The 22,787-nt window shown below is 40.0% G+C and overlaps 3 protein-coding genes across 3 annotated transcripts in view; all 3 read left to right on the top strand.

The window, feature by feature from the left end:
* The first annotated feature begins 807 nt into the window (after positions 1 to 807).
* LOC311032218 (uncharacterized protein) overlaps positions 808 to 22,787 on the top strand; it is a 34,941-nt gene continuing 12,961 nt past the window's right edge. Inside the window, exons 1-2 of the mRNA XM_084038853.1 lie at positions 808 to 2,387; positions 8,065 to 9,214. Of these exons, the coding sequence (XP_083894979.1) occupies positions 924 to 2,387; positions 8,065 to 9,214 (2,614 nt within the window). The 5' untranslated portion in view covers positions 808 to 923. The remainder of the gene's footprint in view (positions 2,388 to 8,064; positions 9,215 to 22,787) is intronic.
* On the top strand, positions 15,963 to 17,515 carry LOC311032186 (nuclear factor 7, brain-like; the record flags this gene model as incomplete). The annotated part of the gene is made up of 1 exon (XM_084038824.1): positions 15,963 to 17,515. The coding sequence occupies exon 1, from the start codon at positions 16,061 to 16,063 to the stop codon at positions 17,513 to 17,515; it is 1,455 nt and encodes a 484-aa protein (XP_083894950.1). The 5' UTR covers positions 15,963 to 16,060.
* LOC311032185 (nuclear factor 7, brain-like) lies at positions 20,176 to 21,734 on the top strand (the record flags this gene model as incomplete). The annotated part of the gene is made up of 1 exon (XM_084038823.1): positions 20,176 to 21,734. Exon 1 carries the CDS (start codon positions 20,268 to 20,270, stop codon positions 21,732 to 21,734), a length of 1,467 nt encoding a protein of 488 aa, XP_083894949.1. The 5' UTR covers positions 20,176 to 20,267.

The raw sequence follows: 22,787 nt of genomic DNA, 5'->3' as shown, positions 1-22,787 counted from the left end.
CTGCTGCCGTGAAGTTAACACCAGCACAACGTGCATCTCCTTTATTCTTACCACAGACTACGATCTCCCTGGCTATCCAGCTAGAGAGGCAACATTGGCACTGATATGTTTGAGAAAGTATAGCTGGAGGTTAACTAAACAACTTCACAGATATCCCACGTCTGAGGAAGTCTCATTTTACAATTCAAACCATGGTTCAAATTAACAGGGGAGCTCAGCTGCCCATGAGATGTTTAGGGGGAGCTCTAAAGAAATGGTCCACTTTTAGGTTGGATTAAATTTTCAATATATTAAGGTTCACACAATAAAAAAAAGTAGAATAGTCAAGAGCCCAGAAGCGAGAGGTTACCACAAGGACCAGGAAGTACAGAACAGGAAATCAACAACACAAGAGATAACGCTACAAAATAAGAGGGAAAATCGTACGACCAAAACCCCATCATGACCGAACGGGGTCGGGTCTTAGCACAGGGGCTTTTTTGTGGTTTAAACAGAAGTCATTAAATGATGATTTAATCTGTGTAACTCATGCATTGGCATGGGGATTATTTGTGTTTCTGTCTTCAGACATTTGTTTACAATGTCAAAGAATTTCCTCATTTATCTTATGTTTTGTTTTTTACACTTACAAATACATTACTTCTTTCTTACAAGTAAAAATTCTAAGGCACTTCATGTGCAAAGTTGCTATGAAATCTGATAGTGAATCAAACAGCAACACCTGCTGGTGATAGAATGAACGTCAGCTTGTTTACTTAAAATGATGAGAAGTGAAAGTGAAAGGTGACTCGACATATTTGAAGTGAGACGCCATTCCAGGCTGACGGACGTCGACTACAAACACGGATCATTAGGATTGTGATCAGTAAAAGGACACGGCTTTGGTGAGTCTTGCTGTTAAAGGATTATTCACACCAGAAGAAATGGCCGAGAGAGATCTTTTTGAAAGTTACCTGACCTGCTACGTGTGTTCAGAGACTTTCAGAGATCCTGTGTCTCTGACCTGCAACCACAGCTTCTGTTCAAGCTGCCTGGAACAATTCTGGGGAAAGGCGAACAACAAAAACTGTCCTGTTTGTAAAAGAAAATCCTCCAAAGAAGATCCTCTGGTGAACTTCACCCTGAAGGATCTGGCTGAATCCTTCAAAGAGAGACAGAAAACTGGATCACCTGAGACAGAAAAGGGAGAGGAGAAGGGGGAGGTGGTGTGTAAACATCCAGAAGAGTCTAAACTGTTCTGTGAGGATGAAGATGGAGTTGTGTGTACGGTCTGTGAGTCTTCTCTCCACCAGGGTCACAAGGTGGTTCCTATAGAACAAGCAGTCAGAGACCTGAAGGACCAGCTGAGATCTGACTTGGAGTCTCTGCAGGACAAGAGGGTCAAACACAAACAAGTGGAGAAAACATACGATGGAATGATTCAACACACCAAGAGTCAGCTGTCGTCCACAGAGACACAGATCAGAGCAGAGTTCAACAAGCTGCACCAGTTCCTGAAAGAGGAAGAGGAGTCCAGACTGGCAGCTCTGAGGGAGGAAGAGGAGCAGAAGGGGAAGAGGATCAGCAGAGAGATGAAGGTGATCCAGGATCAGATCTCCTCTCTGTCAGACAGTATCTCTGCTGTTGAAGAAGACCTGCAGAAAGACAACATGCCGTTCCTCAGCAGTTATAAATCCACTCAGACCAGAACCAGAGTCCAGACCTCACTGTCAGATCCACAGCTGGTCTCAGGGGCGCTGATAGATGTGGCCAAGCATCTGGGCAACCTGTCCTTCAGGGTCTGGGAGAAGATGAAGGACGTGGTTCACTTCAGTCCTGTCATTCTGGACCCAAACACTGCATCCCCTAGTCTCCATCTGTCTGATGATCTGACCAGGGTGAGACGGTCCACACTCCTGCAGGTTCCTGACAATCCAGAGAGAAGCATCACCACCACCACCATTCTGGGTTCTGAGGGCTTCAGCTCAGGGAAACACAGCTGGGAGGTGGAAGTCGGAGATCATCCAGACTGGTCGGTAGGTTTGGCAAAAGAGTCACATGACAGGACGGGAAAGATGTTTCATTCACCAAAATATGGAATCTGGAGTTTATTATATAAGAATGGAAAATACTTTTATGGCAATGGTGAGACTGTCAGAGTGAAGAAGAGTCCCCAGAGGATCAGAGTCCAGCTGGACTATGATGGGGGGAAGGTGTCTTTCTACAACCCTGAAGACATGACTCACATCTACACTTACAGAGACACTTTCATTGAGAAACTCTTCCCCTGGTTCAGCATCGGACGAGCTAGTGATGCTAGACCTGCTGATATCAAAATGTGTGAAAGGGAGGTTTCTGTGATGATCAGGGAGGGAGGTGAGCTCTCAGCAGAGGTGGGATTTATGTCTCTTTGAAGGGAGACGGATCTTGTGGATCCGTTTTTAAGGGGTTAACTCATTTTACAATGATTTAGATCAGAATCATTCAAATGCAGACTTCCCATCAACATATATTCTACTGGTGGGAAATCTGAGTTATTCTGAGATATTGATTATAATTTACTTTGGTTTTATGCTTCGTTGACCCGGATTTGAATGAGATGTTTTTCTGTCAAATATTACTCTTTGTTTTACCGTTTGTGTCATGAGAAACGTGCATCCAGATGCTGCTGCGTTGTCTTTGGCTCATTTTATCTTTTTAAGGTCGCCACTCACTTCAAAGGAAGTAGGTCATCCTCCTTGTTGAGACGGCGGTGGTTCTGAGGCTCTCACGTAAAGGCAGTGTGGACGACTCAGATGACGTCATGCGATATTTGCATATCAAACAAGCACCGCACCACCTGTACTCTGCTGCACTCCTCCCCTTGTGCCTGTTCTCCGTTTCACTCAGAAGGAAAGGAGGAGCTTGTGTGTGCATTAAAAAAAAAAAAAAAAAAAAAAAAAACAACTGTGACTCCATTCCCATCGTTCATCTTAAAGATCAATAGATTCGGTACGTTCGTGAACCTCTCATCTCCAGTTCTTCATAGTGGTGCTCGTCGTTTATTCAGATTTAAAAATGAATGTCAATCATCATGATTTACTGAATGTTGATGTAAGAATCTCCGTTATCTCTCTACCAAGTGTGACTGTTGATTGTCAGACAGATTCTATATATCACTTTAGTTTCAGGCATACGAACAAACTCCTTATTTGTCTTTTCTTTCACTGTAGAACATCCTGCAGAAATTGCTTGATAATAGTTCTCTTCTGGGTATAAATCCACATGACAGCAGCCTAAATCTGCAAGAACACTATAACATGTCCATGAAATTCATGTAAAGATTGTGTGGATTAGTGCTGCAACTAGATTGTTTCATGTCATTCATTTGTTGATGGTTTTAATCAATAAAGTATCAGAAAATTGTGATAAAATACAAAAAAACGAGTCATTTTGTGTATTTTTTTCTTAAACATTATTGTAACGTTTAATAATAGTTCATGTTGGCACTGATATGTTTGAGTAAGTATAGCTGGAGGTTAATTAAACAACTTCACAGATATCCCACATGTCTGAGGAAGTCTCATTTTACAATCATATGAACTGTTGACTGACTCGACCTCGTCTCTTGTGGATGTTGAAGTAGAAAGATGGCCAGCCGTGGTTCCTTTTGATCTTCATGTCTAACATGAATCTTTCCTGTCTCGTTACCGTACCATCTGCCTGTTTGTGAATTTTCAACATGCTATGACTTTGTTTTTGGGGTAAAATATTGACCATGTTTTTTTATGACTGTTTTGGACTCACTACACTCAGACTTGGCGCGTCAAGCGATATGAGCGGTTTTTATGACTTTCTAATAATTTTCCATAATTTTTCATGAATATATTTCGACTGATTTTTTCGTGAATTTTCAACATGCTATCATATGACTGTTTTTTTTTCCTCGAAAAAGTTGACCATGGCTTTTTATGACTGTTTTGGAATCACTACACACAGACTTGGGGGTCGAGTGGTTAGAGCGCATCCTGTGTACACATATACGCAGCCCACCCCGGTTCGAATCCCGGCCGGAGGTCCTTTTCTGCATGTTTCCTCTCTATCCACTGCTAAATTAAAGGTATCTATGCCAGAAAAAAAACTGAAAAGAAGGCTTGGCACGACAAGCCATACGACTGCTTTTTAATATTTTTTTATAAATTTATTTCGACAGATTTTTTCTGGAATTTTCCACATGCTACAGTATGACTTTATTTTTTCCAAAATTTGACCAAAATTTGACCATTTGGACTCACTACTCTTAGACTTTGATTGACACGTGATATACAAGCATATGTTATGACTTTTAAATCATTTTTACAACATTTTATGAATTTTGTTGATTTTTCACTTTTTTTCCGACATGCATGACTTTTTTTTTCCCTGAAAAAATTGACCATGGCTTTTTATGACTGTTTTGGATCACTACACTCAGACTTTGATTGACACCCGATATATAAGCATATGTTTTGACTTTTAAAACATTTTTACAACATTTTATGAATTTTGTTGATTTTTTACTTTTTTTTCGACATGCTATAGTATGACTTTATTTATTTATTTATTTTTTAATCTGACCATGGCTTTTTATGACTCTTTTGGACTCACTACACTCAGACTTGGCGCGTCAAGCGATATGAGCGGTTTTTATGACTTTTTAATAATTTTCCATAATTTTTCATGAATATATTTCGACTGATTTTTTCGTGAATTTTCAACATGCTATCATATGACTGTTTTTTTTTCCTCGAAAAAGTTGACCATGGCTTTTTATGACTGTTTTGGACTCACTACACTCAGACTTGGCGCGTCAAGCGATATGAGCGGTTTTTATGACTTTTTAATAATTTTCCATAATTTTTCATGAATATATTTCGACTGAATTTTTCGTGAATTTTCAACATGCTATAGTATGACTTTATTTTTTTTTATTTGACCATGGCTTTTTATGACTGTTTTGGACTCACTACACTCAGACTCAGGTCGAGTGGTTAGAGCGCATCCTGTGTACACATATACGCAGCCCACCCCGGTTCGAATCCCGGCCGGAGGTCCTTTTCTGCATGTTTCCTCTCTATCCACTGCTAAATTAAAGGTATCTATGCCAGAAAAAAATCTGAAAAAGAGGCTTGGCACGACAAGCCATACGACTGCTTTTTAATATTTTTTTATAAATTTATTTCGACAGATTTTTTTCTGGAATTTTCCACATGCTACAGTATGACTTTATTTTTTCCAGAATTTGACCAAAATTTGACCATTTGGACTCACTACACTTAGACTTTTATTGACACGCGATCTACAAGCATATGTTATGACTTTTAAATTATTTTTACAACATTTTATGAATTTTGTCGATTTTTCACTTTTTTTTCGACATGCTATAGTATGACTTTTTTTTCTCCCGAAAGATTTGACCATGGCTTTTTATGACTGTTTTGGAATTACTACACTCCGACTTGGTGCGACAAGCGATACCAGCGTTTTTTATGACTTTTTTATATTTTTCTCAGCCTATCAAGCATTTTATTATAGTGAGGAAATTAGAGGAGAGAGAGAGACATTATGCTGGAAATACATCCCGGGCTGGATTCGAACCCTCGACCTCCATGTCGAGGACGTTAAGCCTCTGTACATGGGTACATTGTTTTTTGTGATGTTCGGGCAGTTAACTACCTTGTGTGGTCTGTCGAGTCTAAGCGAGTGTGCCCTGCTTTGTAAAGTACCTGTATATTTTTGCTATCCAGTTCTTATTAAATACTTTATTCTTTAACTATCAGAATGTGGCTATGTTGTTGACAGAGATCCTTCTCTTATAAGTAGACGTTGCTTGATAATAGTTCCCTTCCGGGTATAAATCCACATGAGAGCAGCCCAAATGGGCAAGAAAATTGTAAAATGTCCATGAAATAAAACTAAAGATTGTGTGGATTAGTACTGCAATTAACGATTGTTTCTATTGTCATTTAATCAGTTGATGGTTTTAGTCAATAAAGTATCAGAAAATTGGGGGAAAATACAAAACAACAAAACCTTGAATTTGAGTCATTTTGTGGATTTTTTAAATACATTATTGTAATGTTTAATAATTGTTCATGTTGGTGTAGAGGGCTGGAAACAGAAACAGTAGGAACAGTAGGAGAAAATAGATAGGAAAAACAGGCACCCCTACTATCATTTGTTATTGATCATTTTTCACTTATTGGTTTACTTATATTCATTCATTTCTGCATTCACTGGCACTTGCACTTATATACTGCTGTGACACACTCAGGCCGCTAGGTGGCGCATCACGCGTGTGGTAGGATAGGATTTTCATGTCAAGAGGAAGAATAAATCCTGCTGCCGTGAAGTTAACACCAGCACAACGTGCATCTCCTTTATTCTTACCACAGGTCAGTAAACATACATTTAAACGGGTGTACATGATGTGTGTGAAGAGTTAAACATGCGACTCGAGGATTAATTGTGTACATATGAGCCAAAGTGACGAGTTTTAGAGAGATGTTGATGTGAATAGAGCGACGGCGATGTATGCTAACTGGCTAATGCTAAGCGGACCTGCATAGTAGTGTGAAGAAGCGACTCAGAGCAACGGGGAAATACCTGTAAAATCATTTAACGTATTCAGCACTTTATTAGTGAGTCTGTTCTCAGACAACACATGATTATCTGGTTTTATCTGTAGCCAAAGGGATAATTGTGGGTCATGGTCAAAACCAGGTAGCGCTATTCTGAGGTTGAAGTGCAGCGCCATTGCTCAAGTGAATGTATGTAAGAATATAGTTGTAGAAAATGTGTTTATACAAAGAGTGTAATGTTGATTCATGATTGATTTAGAATAACATGGATAAAAGTAGATGATAGCTTACACGTTAAAAAGGTAATTTCATAATATATAGGAAACTGTGTTGGTTAAAAATTGGTTAAAAACTGGTTAAAAACAAATGCATTATTTCATGATGATAAACAATAGTATAGATTAGAGAACATAATAAAATGTTGGATTAATGGGTTAAAATGTATTTGTTCAATGTGTCTGAGAGTTGAACAGTTGAGTGTTGTAAAGCAGATGAACATGTGAATAATTTGTTATGTTTACAATGATAAAGAGAAGGCCATTATGATTCTATAGAAATGTTGACACCTGAAGTTAGTTTTCCATGTCAAGAGGAAGAATAAATCCTGCTGCCGTGAAGTTAACACCAGCACAACGTGCATCTCCTTTATTCTTACCACAGACTACGATCTCCCTGGCTATCCAGCTAGGGAGGCAACATTGGCACTGATATGTTTGAGAAAGTATAGCTGGAGGTGAACTAAACAACTTCACAGATATCCCACGTCTGAGGAAGTCTCATTTTACAATCATATGTATTCAAACCATGGTTCAATTAACAGGGGAGCTCAGCTGCCCATGAGATGTTTAGGGGGAGCTCTAAAGAAATGGTCCACTTTTAGGTTGGATTAAATTTTCAATATATTAAGGTTCACAAAATAAAAAAAAGTAGAATAGTCAAGAGCCCAGAAGCGAGAGGTTACCACAAGGACCAGGAAGTACAGAACAGGAAATCAACAACACAAGAGACAACGCTACAAAATAAGAGGGAAAATCGTACGACCAAAACCCCATCATGACCGAACGGGGTCGGGTCTTAGCACAGGGGCTTTTTTGTGGTTTAAACAGAAGTCATTAAATGATGATTTAATCTGTGTAACACATGCATTGGCATGGGGATTATTTGTGTTTCTGTCTTCAGACATTTGTTTACAATTTGTATACAATTTCCTCATTTATCTTATGTTTTGTTTTTTACACTTACAAACACATTACTTCTTTCTTATAAGTAAATATTCTAAGGCACTTCATGTGCAAAATTGCTGTGAAATCTGATAGTGAATCAAACAGCAACACCTGCTGGTGATAGAATGAACCGTCAGCTTGTTTACTTAAAATGATGAGAAGTGAAACTTGAAGGTGACTCAATATACTTGAGGTGAGACGCCATTCCAGGCTGACGGACGTCGACTACAAACACGGATCATTAGGATTGTGATCAGTAAAAGGACACGGCTTTGGTGAGTCTTGTTGTTAAAGGATTATTCACACCAGAAGAAATGGCCGAGAGAGATCTTGAAAGTTACCTGACCTGCTACGTGTGTTCAGAGACTTTCAGAGATCCTGTGTCTCTGACCTGCAACCACAGCTTCTGTTCAAGCTGCCTGGAACAATTCTGGGGAAAGAAGAACAACAAAAACTGTCCTGTTTGTAAAAGAAAATCATCCAAAGACTATCTTCCGGTGAACTTCACCCTGAAGGGACTGGCTGAATCCTTTGCCAAGAGACAGAAAATTGGATCACCTAAGACAGAAAAGGGAGAGGAGAAGGTGGAGGTGGTGTGTAGTAAACATCCAGAAGAGTCTAAACTGTTCTGTGAGGATGAAGATCGAGTTGTGTGTCCTGTCTGTGAGTTTTCTCTCCACCAGGGTCACAAGGTGGTTCCTATAGAACAAGCAGTCAGAGACCTGAAGGACCGGCTGAGATCTGACTTGGAGTCTCTGCAGGACAAGAGGGACAAACACAAACAAGTGGAGAAAACATACGATGGAATGATTCAACACTCCAAGAAGCAGCTGTTGTCCACAGAGAGACGGATCAGAGCAGAGTTCAACAAGCTGCACCAGTTCCTGAAAGAGGAAGAGGAGTCCAGACTGGCAGTTCTGAGGGAGGAAGAGGAGCAGAAGGGGAAGAGGATCAGCAGAGAGATGAAGATGATCCAGGATCAGATCTCCTCTCTGTCAGACAGTATCTCTGCTGTTGAAGAAGACCTTCAGAAAGACAACATGCTGTTCCTCAGCAGTTATAAATCCACTCAGACCAGAACCAGAGTCCAGACCTCACTGTCAGATCCACAGCTGGTCTCAGGGGCGCTGATAGATGTGGCCAAGCATCTGGGCAACCTGTCCTTCAGGGTCTGGGAGAAGATGAAGGACATGGTTCACTTCAGTCCTGTCATTCTGGACCCAAACACTGCAGCTGACAATCTCCGTCTGTCTGATGATCTGACCAGGGTGAGACGGGGAGACTCAGACCTGCAGGTTCCTGACAATCCAGAGAGAAGCACAAACTATCCCGTCATTCTGGGTTCTGAGGGCTTCAGCTCAGGGAAACACAGCTGGGAGGTGGAAGTCGGAGACCATCCACACTGGTCTGTAGGTTTGGCAAAAGAGTCACATGACAGGAAGGAAGAGTTACCTGTGATACCAAAATATGGAATCTGTCGTTTATTATATATAAATGGAAAATACATTTATGGCGCTGATAAGACTGTCAGAGTGAAGAAGAGGATCCAGAGGATCAGAGTCCAGCTGGACTATGATGGGGGGAAGGTGTCTTTCTACAACCCTGAAAACATGACTCACATCTGCACTTGCAGAGACACTTTCACTGAGAAACTCTTCCCCAGGTTTGGTATCGGACGAGCCAGTGATGCTAAAACTGCTGATATCAAAATGTGTCAAAGTGAGGTTTCTCTGATGTTCAGGTAGGGAGGTGAGCTCTCAGCAGAAATGGGATGTATGGCTTTTTGAAGGGAGACGGATCTTGTAGATCCGTTTTTAAGGGGTTAACTCATTTTACAATGAATTAGATCAGAATCATTCAAATGCAGACTTCCCATCAACATATATTCTACTGGTGGGAAATCTGAGTTATACTGAGATATTGATTATAATTTACTTTGGTTTTATGCTTCGCCACTTTCACTGTCAGGTGTTTAAAGTGGCGATGCAAATTATTTGTTGACCCGGATTTGAATGAGATGTTTTTCTGTCAAATATTACTCTTTGTTTTACCGTTTGTGTCATGAGAAACGTGCATCCAGATGCTGCTGCGTTGTCTTTGGCTCATTTTGTCTTTTTGAGTTTGTGACTTTTTTAACATACTTTACTATGAATTTTGTTTAACATATTATACTATGACTTTGTTTAACATACTTTACTATGACGTTTTTAACATACTTTACTATGACTTTTTTTAACATACTTTACTATGACGTTTTTAACATACTTTACTATGACTTTTTTAACATACTTTACTATGACTTTTTTAACATACCTTACTATGACTTTTTTAACATACTTTACTATGACGTTTTTAACATACTTTACTATGACTTTTTTAACATACTTTACTATGACGTTTTTAACATACTTTACTATGACTTTTTTAACATACTTTACTATGACGTTTTTAACATACCTTACTATGACTTTTTTAACATACTTTACTATGTTTTTAACATACTTTACTATGACTTTTTTAACATACTTTACTATGACGTTTTTAACATACTTTACTATGACTTTTTTAACATACTTTACTATGACGTTTTTAACATACTTTACTATGACTTTTTTAACATACTTTACTATGACGTTTTTAACATACTTTACTATGACTTTTTTAACATACTTTACTATGACTTTTTTAACATACTTTACTATGACGTTTTTAACATACTTTACTATGACGTTTTTTAACATACTTTACTATGACGTTTTTAACATACTTTACTATGACTTTTTTTAACATACTTTACTATGACGTTTTTAACATACTTTACTATGACTTTTTTAACATACTTTACTATGACTTTTTTAACATACCTTACTATGACTTTTTTTAACATACTTTACTATGACGTTTTTAACATACTTTACTGACTTTTTTAACATACTTTACTATGACGTTTTTAACATACTTTACTATGACTTTTTTAACATACTTTACTATGACGTTTTTAACATACTTTACTATGACTTTTTTAACATACTTTACTATGACGTTTTTAACATACTTTACTATGACTTTTTTAACATACTTTACTATGACTTTTTAACATACTTTACTATGACGTTTTTAACATACTTTACTATGATTTTTGTTTAACATATTATACTATGACTTTTTTAACATACTTTACTATGAATTTTGTTTAACATATTATACTATGACTTTTTTTAACATACTTTACTATGAATTTTGTTTAACATACTATACAATGACTTTTTTAACATACTATACTATGTATACATAAGATTCCTCAACACAGCATGGAAGGTGGGGACATTACTATTAACAAATAAAGTGCTTGCACTTGTCCATCTTGGCAGCTTAAGGAGGATCCTGAATGCATCATTATATGCTACCTGTAGCTTCTTTAGCTTTGCTGTGGTATATTTACACCAGAGATGAGCTGTGTAAAGAGGAGTACAGTAGGCTCTGAAGAGACTAACTTTAACGTCATCCGTGCACATATGGAATCTGCGGGCCAGCATATTGGCCTGAGCATAGAGCTTACAGCACTGACGCCGGATGTCATCATCATCACACAGATCCTCATTGATGATGTGACCCAAATACCGTAGTCTCTTAACAACATCTAACGGGCGGTCAGACAGTAGAAATGAGGGAAACTTTTGCTTCTGATCCTCCTTAGTTTTAGCAATCAGAATGACACTCTTCTTAGGGTTAAACATAATGTCATACTGGGCTCCATAGCTTGAGCACACTTTAAGTAATTGCTGTAGCCTAGCACTGTATGGAGACATGATGACCAGATCATCAGCATATACGAGATGGTTAATGAGACTATCACCTACCATACATCCAGTCTTGCATTGACTAAGCTTCATGGAGAGATCATCCATGTAAATATTGAAGAGGAGAGGTGACAAGATGCCACCCTGTCTCACCCCATTAGTTACATGAAAGGGTGCAGATATACTACTGCCCCATCTGATTTGCATGGTCTGTTGCGTGTACCAGAACTGCAGGATCCTTATCAAGTGAAGTGGGACACCACGCTCTTGGAGTTTGGAAAACAGTTTGCCATGATTGACTCTATCAAATGCTTTTGACGCATCTAGGAAACACATAAACATGGTGGAGTTCTGCCGTCTGTATTTACTAATGATTTCTTTTAGAGCATACACACACTGATCTGTACCAAGCTTGCTTTTAAAACCAAACTGGTTGTCAGCGGTTCCTACATACTCACTAAGCCGATCTAAAATAATTATTTCTAGCACTTTAGAAATTATGCTAGCTAGAGCAATAGGCCTGTAGTTATCTATGCTGGAGATTTTTCCAGTTTTGTCTTTAATCACAGGCACTAACAGTACAGACAACATAGAGTCAGGCAGTATGCCATGCATTAATAACCCAGTGAAACACATAGCAAGCAAGACATGTAATCTATGACAGGCATGTTTTAGATGTTCTGCTGATATCTGATCAAGACCACATGCTTTGTTCATGGACAATTTCTCAATGGCATAGTACACATCATCAGGTCTAATAAACACACTGTTGTTAAAAAGAACATTTCCAGCATAAAATGTCTCACTCTTAACACAATTAAAAATGTTACTGTAATGTTTGCTCCAGTGTTCTGCAATATTTTCAGGTCCAGTGACCCCAGCAACACTAGACGGCAAAGGCATCTTACTGTTATTAATAACCTTAACTTCTTTCCAGAAGTCATTGGCATTATTTTGCTGAAGCTTTTTGGCCATGGCGTTCGCCCTCATAGCCTGCTCGTTTCTTTTAATAAAACGCACAGCATACTTGAATCATGCATTTGCCTGTTTTTTACACTCAACCTCGGGCCATGTCTAGCTCTCCCTGATAACACCCAGGTTTTTAAAAGCTTCTTTGGCCTCACATATTCATTCCATCCTGGTCTGGAATTATGTTGTTTACGTCTTTTGTTGCAGAAACGTTTACCACTTGTTAAAAGAATTTTCCCGTAAACGAATAAATTCACCCAAGGAGGAGATCGGAGACATAAGTAAAGTCGACGTCTGACTTTAATCTTGTACAAGAGGAGCAGTTACAATGCAACAACGTGTGAGGATGCTACAGAGGAAGTGCTCAAATCACTGTTGTGACTTGAGTGTTTTAAAGGCACAGGAGATAACGTGTCAGTTAACCTTCATGCAGAACAAGACATCATGACTACCAGGCCTCTGATAACATTTAGGTCAGCCATCAGGATACTAAAGTAATAAGCAGTTCAACACATAAAGCTGTAACCTGAAAAAAACTTTAAGACATGAGGTTATACAAAATTCTTAGAACACCACTACTGATAAGACAGTTTACAATCTTCTCACACATTATACAGAGACCTTTACTATGTATCTGGTCATTACAGTTAATGTCATCACATAGGATAGCAGATGGTATAACAACATTACTAAGACAATTATCAGTCAATAACTTGTAATGCCAGAGATCCTTTTCTGACATCCTTGCCCGGTCTAGTTTCTCACTTAGATCATGGCTATCAAGGCTGGACAGTTCAGGTAGGCTCTCAACATTTAACATCAATGAAACAGGTACATGATCGGTTGTAGCCATCTCATACATGATTTCCACCTTCTCTAAACAGTCATGAGCATCAGCTGTACATACACAGTGATCCAGCCAGGATGTTGTAGGCCATGCTTCACTTGTGTATGTGTAGCTATCTACAGGCAAAAGCACCTTGCTGGAGAGAACCAGCTTGCTGTCTTCACAGAACTGCACTAGGTGTTGGCCAAACAAGGATTTCTTGTCTGAGATATCAGCATTCATGTCACCCACAATACATATACAAGTATATGCATTTTCCTTAATAAACGAGCTTATGAAACCAAGCCTGTTAATATATTCATACTCATTTGTATTACATTCATAAAGAGTATACACATTTAAGATAACAAAAGCTTTATCATTATGTACAATTTTGATGGCAATGCCCCAGTCAATCTCAAGCCTAATAACCGTGATCAGTGGATCGTATTTCTTGTGCCAAAGTATGGCCACTCCCCCAGGAATTCTGCCCCTCAGGATACCGGTGCTTAGATCTGTTGTAGACTCCCCTGCTCCATGGAAGTCATTATTAACAGAGTTTAGTTGATCTAAATCCTGCTTCGCTAAAAACGTTTCTTGTATGCACAAATGTCAGTGTTCTCCAAAAGCTTGTCAATTACGATTCGCTGCGCTTTGTCCCCTGCCCCATGTCCGAGGCGCAGGCCATGCGAGTTGTATGACACAACTCTAATACCCGTCATTGTAGACACAGACATATCTAAATTTCAGTCCCGTTCTCAGACGCCACTTTCCTTGCAAACTCATCCACTGGGCCTGCAGCAGCCCTGGGTTTGCGCGCCTCAAAGAAGCGCCTCACAAAAGTCCCTTCTGGCCACAGCTGGTTCATACATTTCACCCACCTCTCTGCATATGGCAGTTACTTTGAATGAGCCGCAGCGTGCATGTACAGTGTCTATCTTTTCACAAGTGACATCACGGTTTTTCTTTCAGGTAAATAGCTAGTGTGTCCGGCTCCAAGTCAGGCGAGAAGTGTGTAGCGAAAACACTCACCGACTTTGTTGTTATGGCTTGTATGCTCCCCCCAGCACAAGATCCAACAATCCCGGTTGTCCTCTTCTCTCTGGAGGGGTTCAGGTGGGGTTTGGACTGCGTAGTAGATTTCCCAGTGGCATATTTTAATTGGCGACCCTCCTTCACAACACGGGTCCATTTAGGTGATATTGCAATGCCATTGTCGCCCGTGGCTCCCTTTGCTGCGCTTCTCCCGCCAGGTGCAAGTGTAGCACAGTATGAACTCCGGCTAGATGTCTCCTCGCTGCCGCCGGCCTGGTTCACCTCACACGCCCGTGGAGTAGCCACAGCTCGAATCAGGCTTTTTCGATCGCACACAGACGTTGTCTTATATCCACCGTTACCGCGCGTAGATCCTCACAGGCACTTGTCTGAGTAGACATAGCCTGCTTCATAACTGTGACCTCCGCGCTAAGATGTTCAATTCTGCTAAACAGGCAGGACACATCCGGGCTATTAAAAATCACTGGCGGAAGTTCGTCGAGGTAATGAGACACGAAACAAGGGATGTTTTCACCAACCTCATTAAGCAGTTTCAAACAGCTTTTGACATTGTTAGTGTCTTTTAGTGCCCCTTTGTGTATCACATTGCGCTGGGTGCTTGGGCAGAGTTCAAACAGCACCTTCTTGGAGTTCTCAATCCACTCAGATCCGAAGTGGTTCACAGCCATTAACACAATGTCATCTTGACTCAGGGTTTTCATTTTGACAACAAGAAAGTTTAAAAGTTCGTCTTCCAGAATAACTTTCCCACTGGCAGTTGTGTATATATCACGTTTTGTTCGGATTCTCACTCCACCAGCGGCACCTCTACCTACCGCTGCTGCCATTTTGGACACCATGCTCTTGGAGATATACTATGACTTTTTTAACATACTTTACTATGACTTTATTAACATACTATACTATGACTATTTTCGACATACTATACTATTACTTTTGTATTATTTTTTTCGGCATGCTATACTACGACTTTTTTAAACATGCTATACTATGACTTTTTTGGAACTTATTTCATAACTTTTTTGTGACTCTTTTTCATGCCACATTAAAACGTAGTTTTGTTCTTGTAACGCAGAGTGATCTAATAAGATTCAGTCATGTTAAAATTTTACACCACCAAATGCAGATTCATGAATATGCTAATATTTAATGTGCGATTTGGTGCTGCTTTTGTTGTCTGATGGTTTTGAAGCATCTAGTTCAGCATTTTGTCCATCGTCAACTTGGATTTTGGCCGATGCCATCTTGGATTTTGGCCGATGCCATCTTGGAATTTGTTTGCAACCAACCAAGTGAAGAGGGCTGTTCATAGTGATAGTGTAACAAACTGTTGACTGGTGTTGTCTGAATTGTCGTGTTGTGTGATTTGCTGTTGTGGTTTGCCCTTCAGGGCCACCGTAGTATCTACTGGTGATGAAATGATATGTCAGCTGTCAATGATTAACTTAAATGATAAGTGAAATTTGAAGGTGACTCGACGTACTTGAAGTGAGACGCCATTCCAGGCTGAAGGACGTCGCCTACAAACACGGTTCATTAGGATTGTGATCAGTAAAAGGACACGGCTTTGGTGAGTCTTGTTGTTAAAGGATTATTCACACAGAAGAAATGGCCGAGAGAGATCTTGAAAGTTTCCTGACCTGCTACGTGTGTTCAGAGACTTTCAAAGATCCTGTGTCTCTGACCTGCAACCACAGCTTCTGTTCAAGCTGCCTGGAACAATTCTGGGGAAAGGAGAACAACAAAAACTGTCCCGTTTGTAAAAGAAAATCCTCCAAAGAATTAATTCTGGTGAACTTCAGCCTGAAGGGACTGGCTGACTCCTTTGCAGAGAGACAGAAAACTGGATCACCTGAGACAGAAAAGGGAGAGGAGAAGGGGGAGGTGGTGTGTAAACATCCAGAAGAGTCTAAACTGTTCTGTGAGGATGAAGATGGAGTTGTGTGTACGGTCTGTGAGTCTTCTCTCCACCAGGATCACAAGGGGGTTCCTATAGAACAAGCAGTCAGAGACCTGAAGGACCGGCTGAGATCTGACTTGGAGTCTCTGCAGGACAAGAGGGTCAAACACAAACAAGTGGAGAAAACATACGATGGAATGATTCAACACACCAAGAGTCAGCTGTCGTCCACAGAGACACGGATCAGAGCAGAGTTCAAAAAGCTGCACCGGTTCCTGAAAGAGGAAGAGGAGTCCAGACTGGCAGCTCTGAGGGAGGAAGAGGAGCAGAAGGGGAAGAGGATCAGCAGAGAGATGAAGGTGATCCAGGATCAGATCTCCTCTCTGTCAGACAGTATCTCTGCTGTTGAAGAAGACCTGCAGAAAGACAACATGCCGTTCCTCAGCAGTTATAAATCCACTCAGACCAGAACCAGAGTCCAGACCTCACTGTCAGATCCACAGCTGGTCTCAGGGGCGCTGATAGATGTGGCCAAGCATCTGGGCAACCTGTCCTTCAGGGTCTGGGAGAAGATGAAGCACGTGGTTCACTTCAGTCCTGTCATTCTGGACCCAAACACTGCAAACTCCAGACTCTGGCTGTCTGATGATCTGACCAGGGTGAGAGGGGGAGACTCAGACCTGCAGCTTCCTGACAATCCAGAGAGAAGCACTTACTATCCCGTCATTCTGGGTTCTGAGGGCTTCAGCTCAGGGAAACACAGCTGGGAGGTGGAAGTGGGAGACCATCCTGTCTGGTTTGTAGGTTTGGCAAAAGAGTCATATGACAGGAAGGAAGAGATATTTGCTTCACCAGAAAATGGAATCTGGCGTATATTATATAAGAATGGAAAATACTTTTATGGCAATGGTGAGACTGTCAGTGTGAAGAAGAGTCCCCAGAGGATCAGAGTCCAGCTGGACTATGATGGGGGGAAGGTGTCTTTCTACAACCCTGAAGACATGACTCACATCTGCACTTACAAAAACACTTTCACTGAGAAACTCTTCCCCTGGTTCAGCATCGGACGAGCTAGTGATGCTAGACCTGCTGATATCAAAATGTGTGAAAGTGAGGTTTCTGTGATGTTCAGGGAGGGAGGTGAGCTCTCAGCGACTCATTAGGATTTCATAAAGATCAGTGTTTCATTTGAATGATGATTTACTGTTTAGAAACACTGAATGTTGATGTAAGAATCTCCCTGTTATCTCTCTACCAAGTGTGACTGTTGATTGTCAGGGAGGGAGGTGAGCTCTCAGCAGAGGTGGGATTTATGTCTCTTTGAAGGGAGACGGATCTTGTGGATCCGTTTTTAAGGGGTTAACTCATTTTACAATGATTTAGATCAGAATCATTCAAATGCAGACTTCCCATCAACATATATTCTACTGGTGGGAAATCTGAGTTATTCTGAGATATTGATTATAATTTACTTTGGTTTTATGCTTCATTGACCCGGATTTGAATGAGATGTTTTTCTGTCAAATATTACTCTTTGTTTTACCGTTTGTGTCATGAGAAACGTGCATCCAGATGCTGCTGCGTTGTCTTTGGCTCATTTTATCTTTTTAAGGTCGCCACTCACTTCAAAGGAAGTAGGTCATCCTCCTTGTTGAGACGGCGGTGGTTCTGAGGCTCTCACGTAAAGGCAGTGTGGACGACTCAGATGACGTCATGCGATATTTGCATATCAAACAAGCACCGCACCACCTGTACTCTGCTGCACTCCTCCCCTTGTGCCTGTTCTCCGTTTCACTCAGAAGCAAAGGAGGAGCTTGTGTGTGCATTAAAAAAAAGAAAAAAAGCTACTCCATTCCCATCGTTCATCTTAAAGATCAATAGATTCGGTACGTTCGTGAACCTCTCATCTCCAGTTCTTCATAGTGGTGCTCGTCGTTTATTCAGATTTAAAAATGAATGTCAATCATCATGATTTACGGAATGTTGATGTAAGAATCTCCGTTATCTCTCTACCAAGTGTGACTGTTGATTGTCAGACAGATTCTATATACCACTTTAGTTTCAGGCATACGAACAAACTCCTTATTTGTCTTTTCTTTGACTGTAGAACATCCTGCAGAAATTGCTTGATAATATTTCTCTTCTGGGTATAAATCCACATGAGAGCAGCCCAAATCTGCAAGAACACTATAACACGTCCATGAAATTCATGTAAAGATTGTGTGGATTAGTGCTGCAACTAGATTGTTTCATGTCATTCATTTGTTGATGGTTTTAATCAATAAAGTATCAGAAAATTGTGATAAAATACAAAAAAACTAGTAATTTTGTGTATTTTTTTCTTAAAACATTATTGTAATGTTTAATAATTGTTCATGTTGGCACTGATATGTTTGACTAAGTATAGCTGGAGGTTAACTGAACAACTTCACAGATATCCCACATGTCTGAGGAAGTCTCATTTTACAATCATATGAACTGTTGACTGACTCGACCTCGTCTCTTGTGGATGTTGAAGTAGAAAGATGGCCAGCCGTGGTTCCTTTTGATCTTCATGTCTAACATGAATCTTTCCTGTCTCGTTACCGTACCATCTGCCTGTTTGTGAATTTTCAACATGCTATGGTATGACCTTTTGTTTTTTGGGGAAGAATTTGACCATGTCTTTTTATGACTGATTTGGACTTACTACACTCAGACTTGGTGCAACACGCGATACGAGCAATTTTTAAGACATTTTAATAATTTGTAATAATTTTTATGAATTTATTTTGACTTACATTTTTATGAATTTGACTTTTTTAACATACTATACTGTGACTTTTTTTTAACATACTATACTGTGACTTTTTTTTAACATACTATACTGACTTTTTTTAGACGTACTTTATTCTGACATGTTTCATCGTTTTTTTTAACATACTATACTATGAATTTTTTCGACATACTAGTAACTATACTATTACTTTTTTTTAACATAACTATACAATTACTTTTTTAACATACTAAACTATGACTTTTTTAACATAATATACTATGAATTTTTAACATACTATACTATGACCTTTTTAACATACTATACTTTGACTATTTTAACATACTATACTATTACTTTTTTAACGTACTATACTATGGCTTTTTTAATATACTTTACTATGACTTTTTTTAACATACTATACTATGACTTTTTTGACATACTATACAATGATTTTGTTCAACATACTATACTTTAACTTTTTTCATTACTTTTTTCGACATGCTATACTACGTCTTTTTTAAACATACTATACTATGACTTTTTTGTCATTTATTTCATGACTTTTTTGTGACTCTCTTTCATGCCACATTAAAACGGTGTTTTGTTCTTGTAACGACGGAACGCAAAGTGATCTAATAAGATTCAGTCATGTTAAAATGTTACACCGCCAAACGCAGATGCTTGAATATGCAAATATTTAACGTGCAATTTGGTACTGCTTTTGTTGTCTGATGGTTTTGAAGTATCTAGTTCAGCATTTTGTCCATCGTCATCTTGCATTTTGGCCGATGCCATCTTGGATTTTGGCCGATGCCATCTTGGAATTTTTTGCAACCAACCAAGTGAAGAGGGCTGTTCATAGTGATAGTGTAACAAACTGTTGACTGGTGTTGTCTGAATTGTCGTGTTGTGCGAGTTGCTGTTGTGGTTTGCCCTTCAGGGCCACCGTAGTATCTACTGGTGATGAAATTATATGTCAGCTGTCAATGATTAACTGAAATGATGAGAAGTGAAACTTGAAGGTGACTCGACATACTTGAGACGCCATTCCACGCTGAAGGACGTCGCCTACAAACACGGTTCATGAGGATTGTGATCAGTAAAAGGACACGGCTTTGGTGAGTCTTGCAGTTAAAGGATTATTCACACCAGAAGAAATGGCCGAGAGAGATCTTGAAAGTTTCCTGACCTGCTACGTGTGTTCAGAGACTTTCAGAGATCCTGTGTCTCTGAACTGCAACCACAGCTTCTGTTCAAGCTGCCTGGAACAATTCTGGGAAAAGGCGAACAACAAAAACTGTCCCGTTTGTAAAAGAAAATCCTCCAAACACGATCTTCCGGTGAACTTCACCCTGAAGGGACTGGCTGACTCCTTTGCCGAGAGACAGAAAACTGGATCACCTAAGACAGAAAAGGGAGAGGAGAAGGGGGAGGTGGTGTGTAAACATCCAGAAGACTCTAAACTGTTCTGTGAGGATGAAGATGGAGTTGTGTGTACGGTCTGTGAGTTTTCTCTCCACCAGGGTCACAAGGTGGTTCCTATAGAACAAGCAGTCAGAGACCTGAAGGACCGGCTGAGATCTGACTTGGAGTCTCTGCAGGACAAGAGGGTCAAACACAAACAAGTGGAGGAAACATACAGTAAAATGATTCAACACTCCAAGAAGCAGCTGTCGTCCACAGAGAGACGGATCAGAGCAGAGTTCAACAAGCTGCACCAGTTCCTGAAAGAGGAAGAAGAGTCCAGACTGGCAGCTCTGAGGGAGGAAGAGGAGCAGAAGGGGAAGAGGATCAGCAAAGAGATGAAGGTGATCCAGGATCAGATCGCCTCTCTGTCAGACAGTATCTCTGCTGTTGAAGAAGACCTGCAGAAAGACAACATGCCGTTCCTCAGCAGTTATAAATCCACTCAGACCAGAGCCAGAGTCCAGACCTCACTGTCAGATCCACAGCTGGTCTCAGGGGCGCTGATAGATGTGGCCAAGCATCTGGGCAACCTGTCCTTCAGGGTCTGGGAGAAGATGAAGGACGTGGTTCACTTCAGTCCTGTCATTCTGGACCCAAACACGGCACACTCCATTCTCTGGCTGTCTGATGATCTGACCAAGGTGAGACGGGGAGACGAAAAACTGCAGGTTCCTGACAATCCAGAGAGAAGCACTCAGTTTACTACCATTCTGGGTTCTGAGGGCTTCAGCTCAGGGAAACACAGCTGGGAGGTGGAAGTGGGAGACCATCCATACTGGTCTGTAGGTTTGGCTAAAGAGTCATATGACAGGAAGAAAGAGATATCTGCTTCACCAAAATATGGAGTCTGGAGTTTATTATATAAGAATGGAAAATACGCTAATGGCGCTGGTAAGACTGTCAGAGTGAAGAAGAGGATCCAGAGGATCAGAGTCCAGCTGGACTATGATGGGGGGAAGGTGTCTTTCTACAACCCTGAAGACTTGTCACGCATCTACACTTGCAGAGACACTTTCACTGAGAAACTCTTCCCCTGGTTCAATATCGGAGAAGCAAATCCTAAAACTACTGATATCAAAATGTGTCAAAGTGAGATTTCTCTGATGTTCAGGGAGGGAGGTGAGCGCTCAGCAGAGATGGAATTTACGGCTCTTTGAAGGGAGACAGATCTTGTGGATCCGTTTTTAAGAAGCCAGCCTGGGGTTAACTCATTTTACAATGATAGGGTAAGATTTAGATCAGAAGTGGACGACTCAGATGACGTCATGCGATTTTTGCATATCAAACAAGCACCGCACCACCTGTACTCTGCTGCACTCCTCCCCTTGTGCCTGTTCTCCGTTACACTCAGAAGCAAAGGAGGAGCTTATGTGTGCATTAAAAAAAACAAAAAAACAACTGTGACTCCATTCCCATCGTTCGTCTTAAAGATCAATAGATTCGGTACGTTCGTGAACCTCTCATCTCCAGTTCTTCATAGTGGTGCTCGTCGTTTATTCAGATTTAAAAATGAATGTCAATCATCATGATTTACTGAATGTTGATGTAAGAATCTCCATTATCTCTCTACCAAGTGTGACTGTTGATTGTCAGACAGATTCTATATATCACTTTAGTTTCAGGCATACAAACAAACTCCTTATTTGTCTTTTCTTTGACTGTAGAACATCCTGCAGAAATTGCTTGATAATATTTCTCTTCTGGGTATAAATCCACATGAGAGCAGCCTAAATCTGCAAGAACACTATAACATGTCCATGAAATTCATGTAAAGATTGTGTGGATTAGTGCTGCAACTAGATTGTTTCTATTGTCATTCATTTGTTGATGGTTTTAATCAATAAAGTATCAGAAAATTGGGGGAAAATACAAAACAACAAAACCTTGAATTTGAGTCATTTTGTGGATTTTTTAAATACATTATTGTAATGTTTAATAATTGTTCATGTTGGCACTGATATGTTTGAGAAAGTATAGCTGGAGGTTAACTAAACAACTTCACAGATATCCCACGTCTGAGGAAGTCTCATTTTACAATCATATGTATTCAAACCATGGTTCAATTAACAGGGGAGCTCAGCTGCCCATGAGATGTTTAGGGGGAGCTCTAAAGAAATGGTCCACTTTTAGGTTGGATTAAATTTTCAATATATTAAGGTTCACAAAATAAAAAAAAGTAGAATAGTCAAGAGCCCAGAAGCGAGAGGTTA

The sequence above is a fragment of the Eutrigla gurnardus genome (assembly GCF_963514095.1).
Source record: "Eutrigla gurnardus genome assembly, chromosome: 21".
NCBI classification, from domain to species: domain Eukaryota; kingdom Metazoa; phylum Chordata; class Actinopteri; order Perciformes; family Triglidae; genus Eutrigla; species Eutrigla gurnardus.
This window is presented reverse-complemented; position numbering and strand designations above follow the sequence as displayed.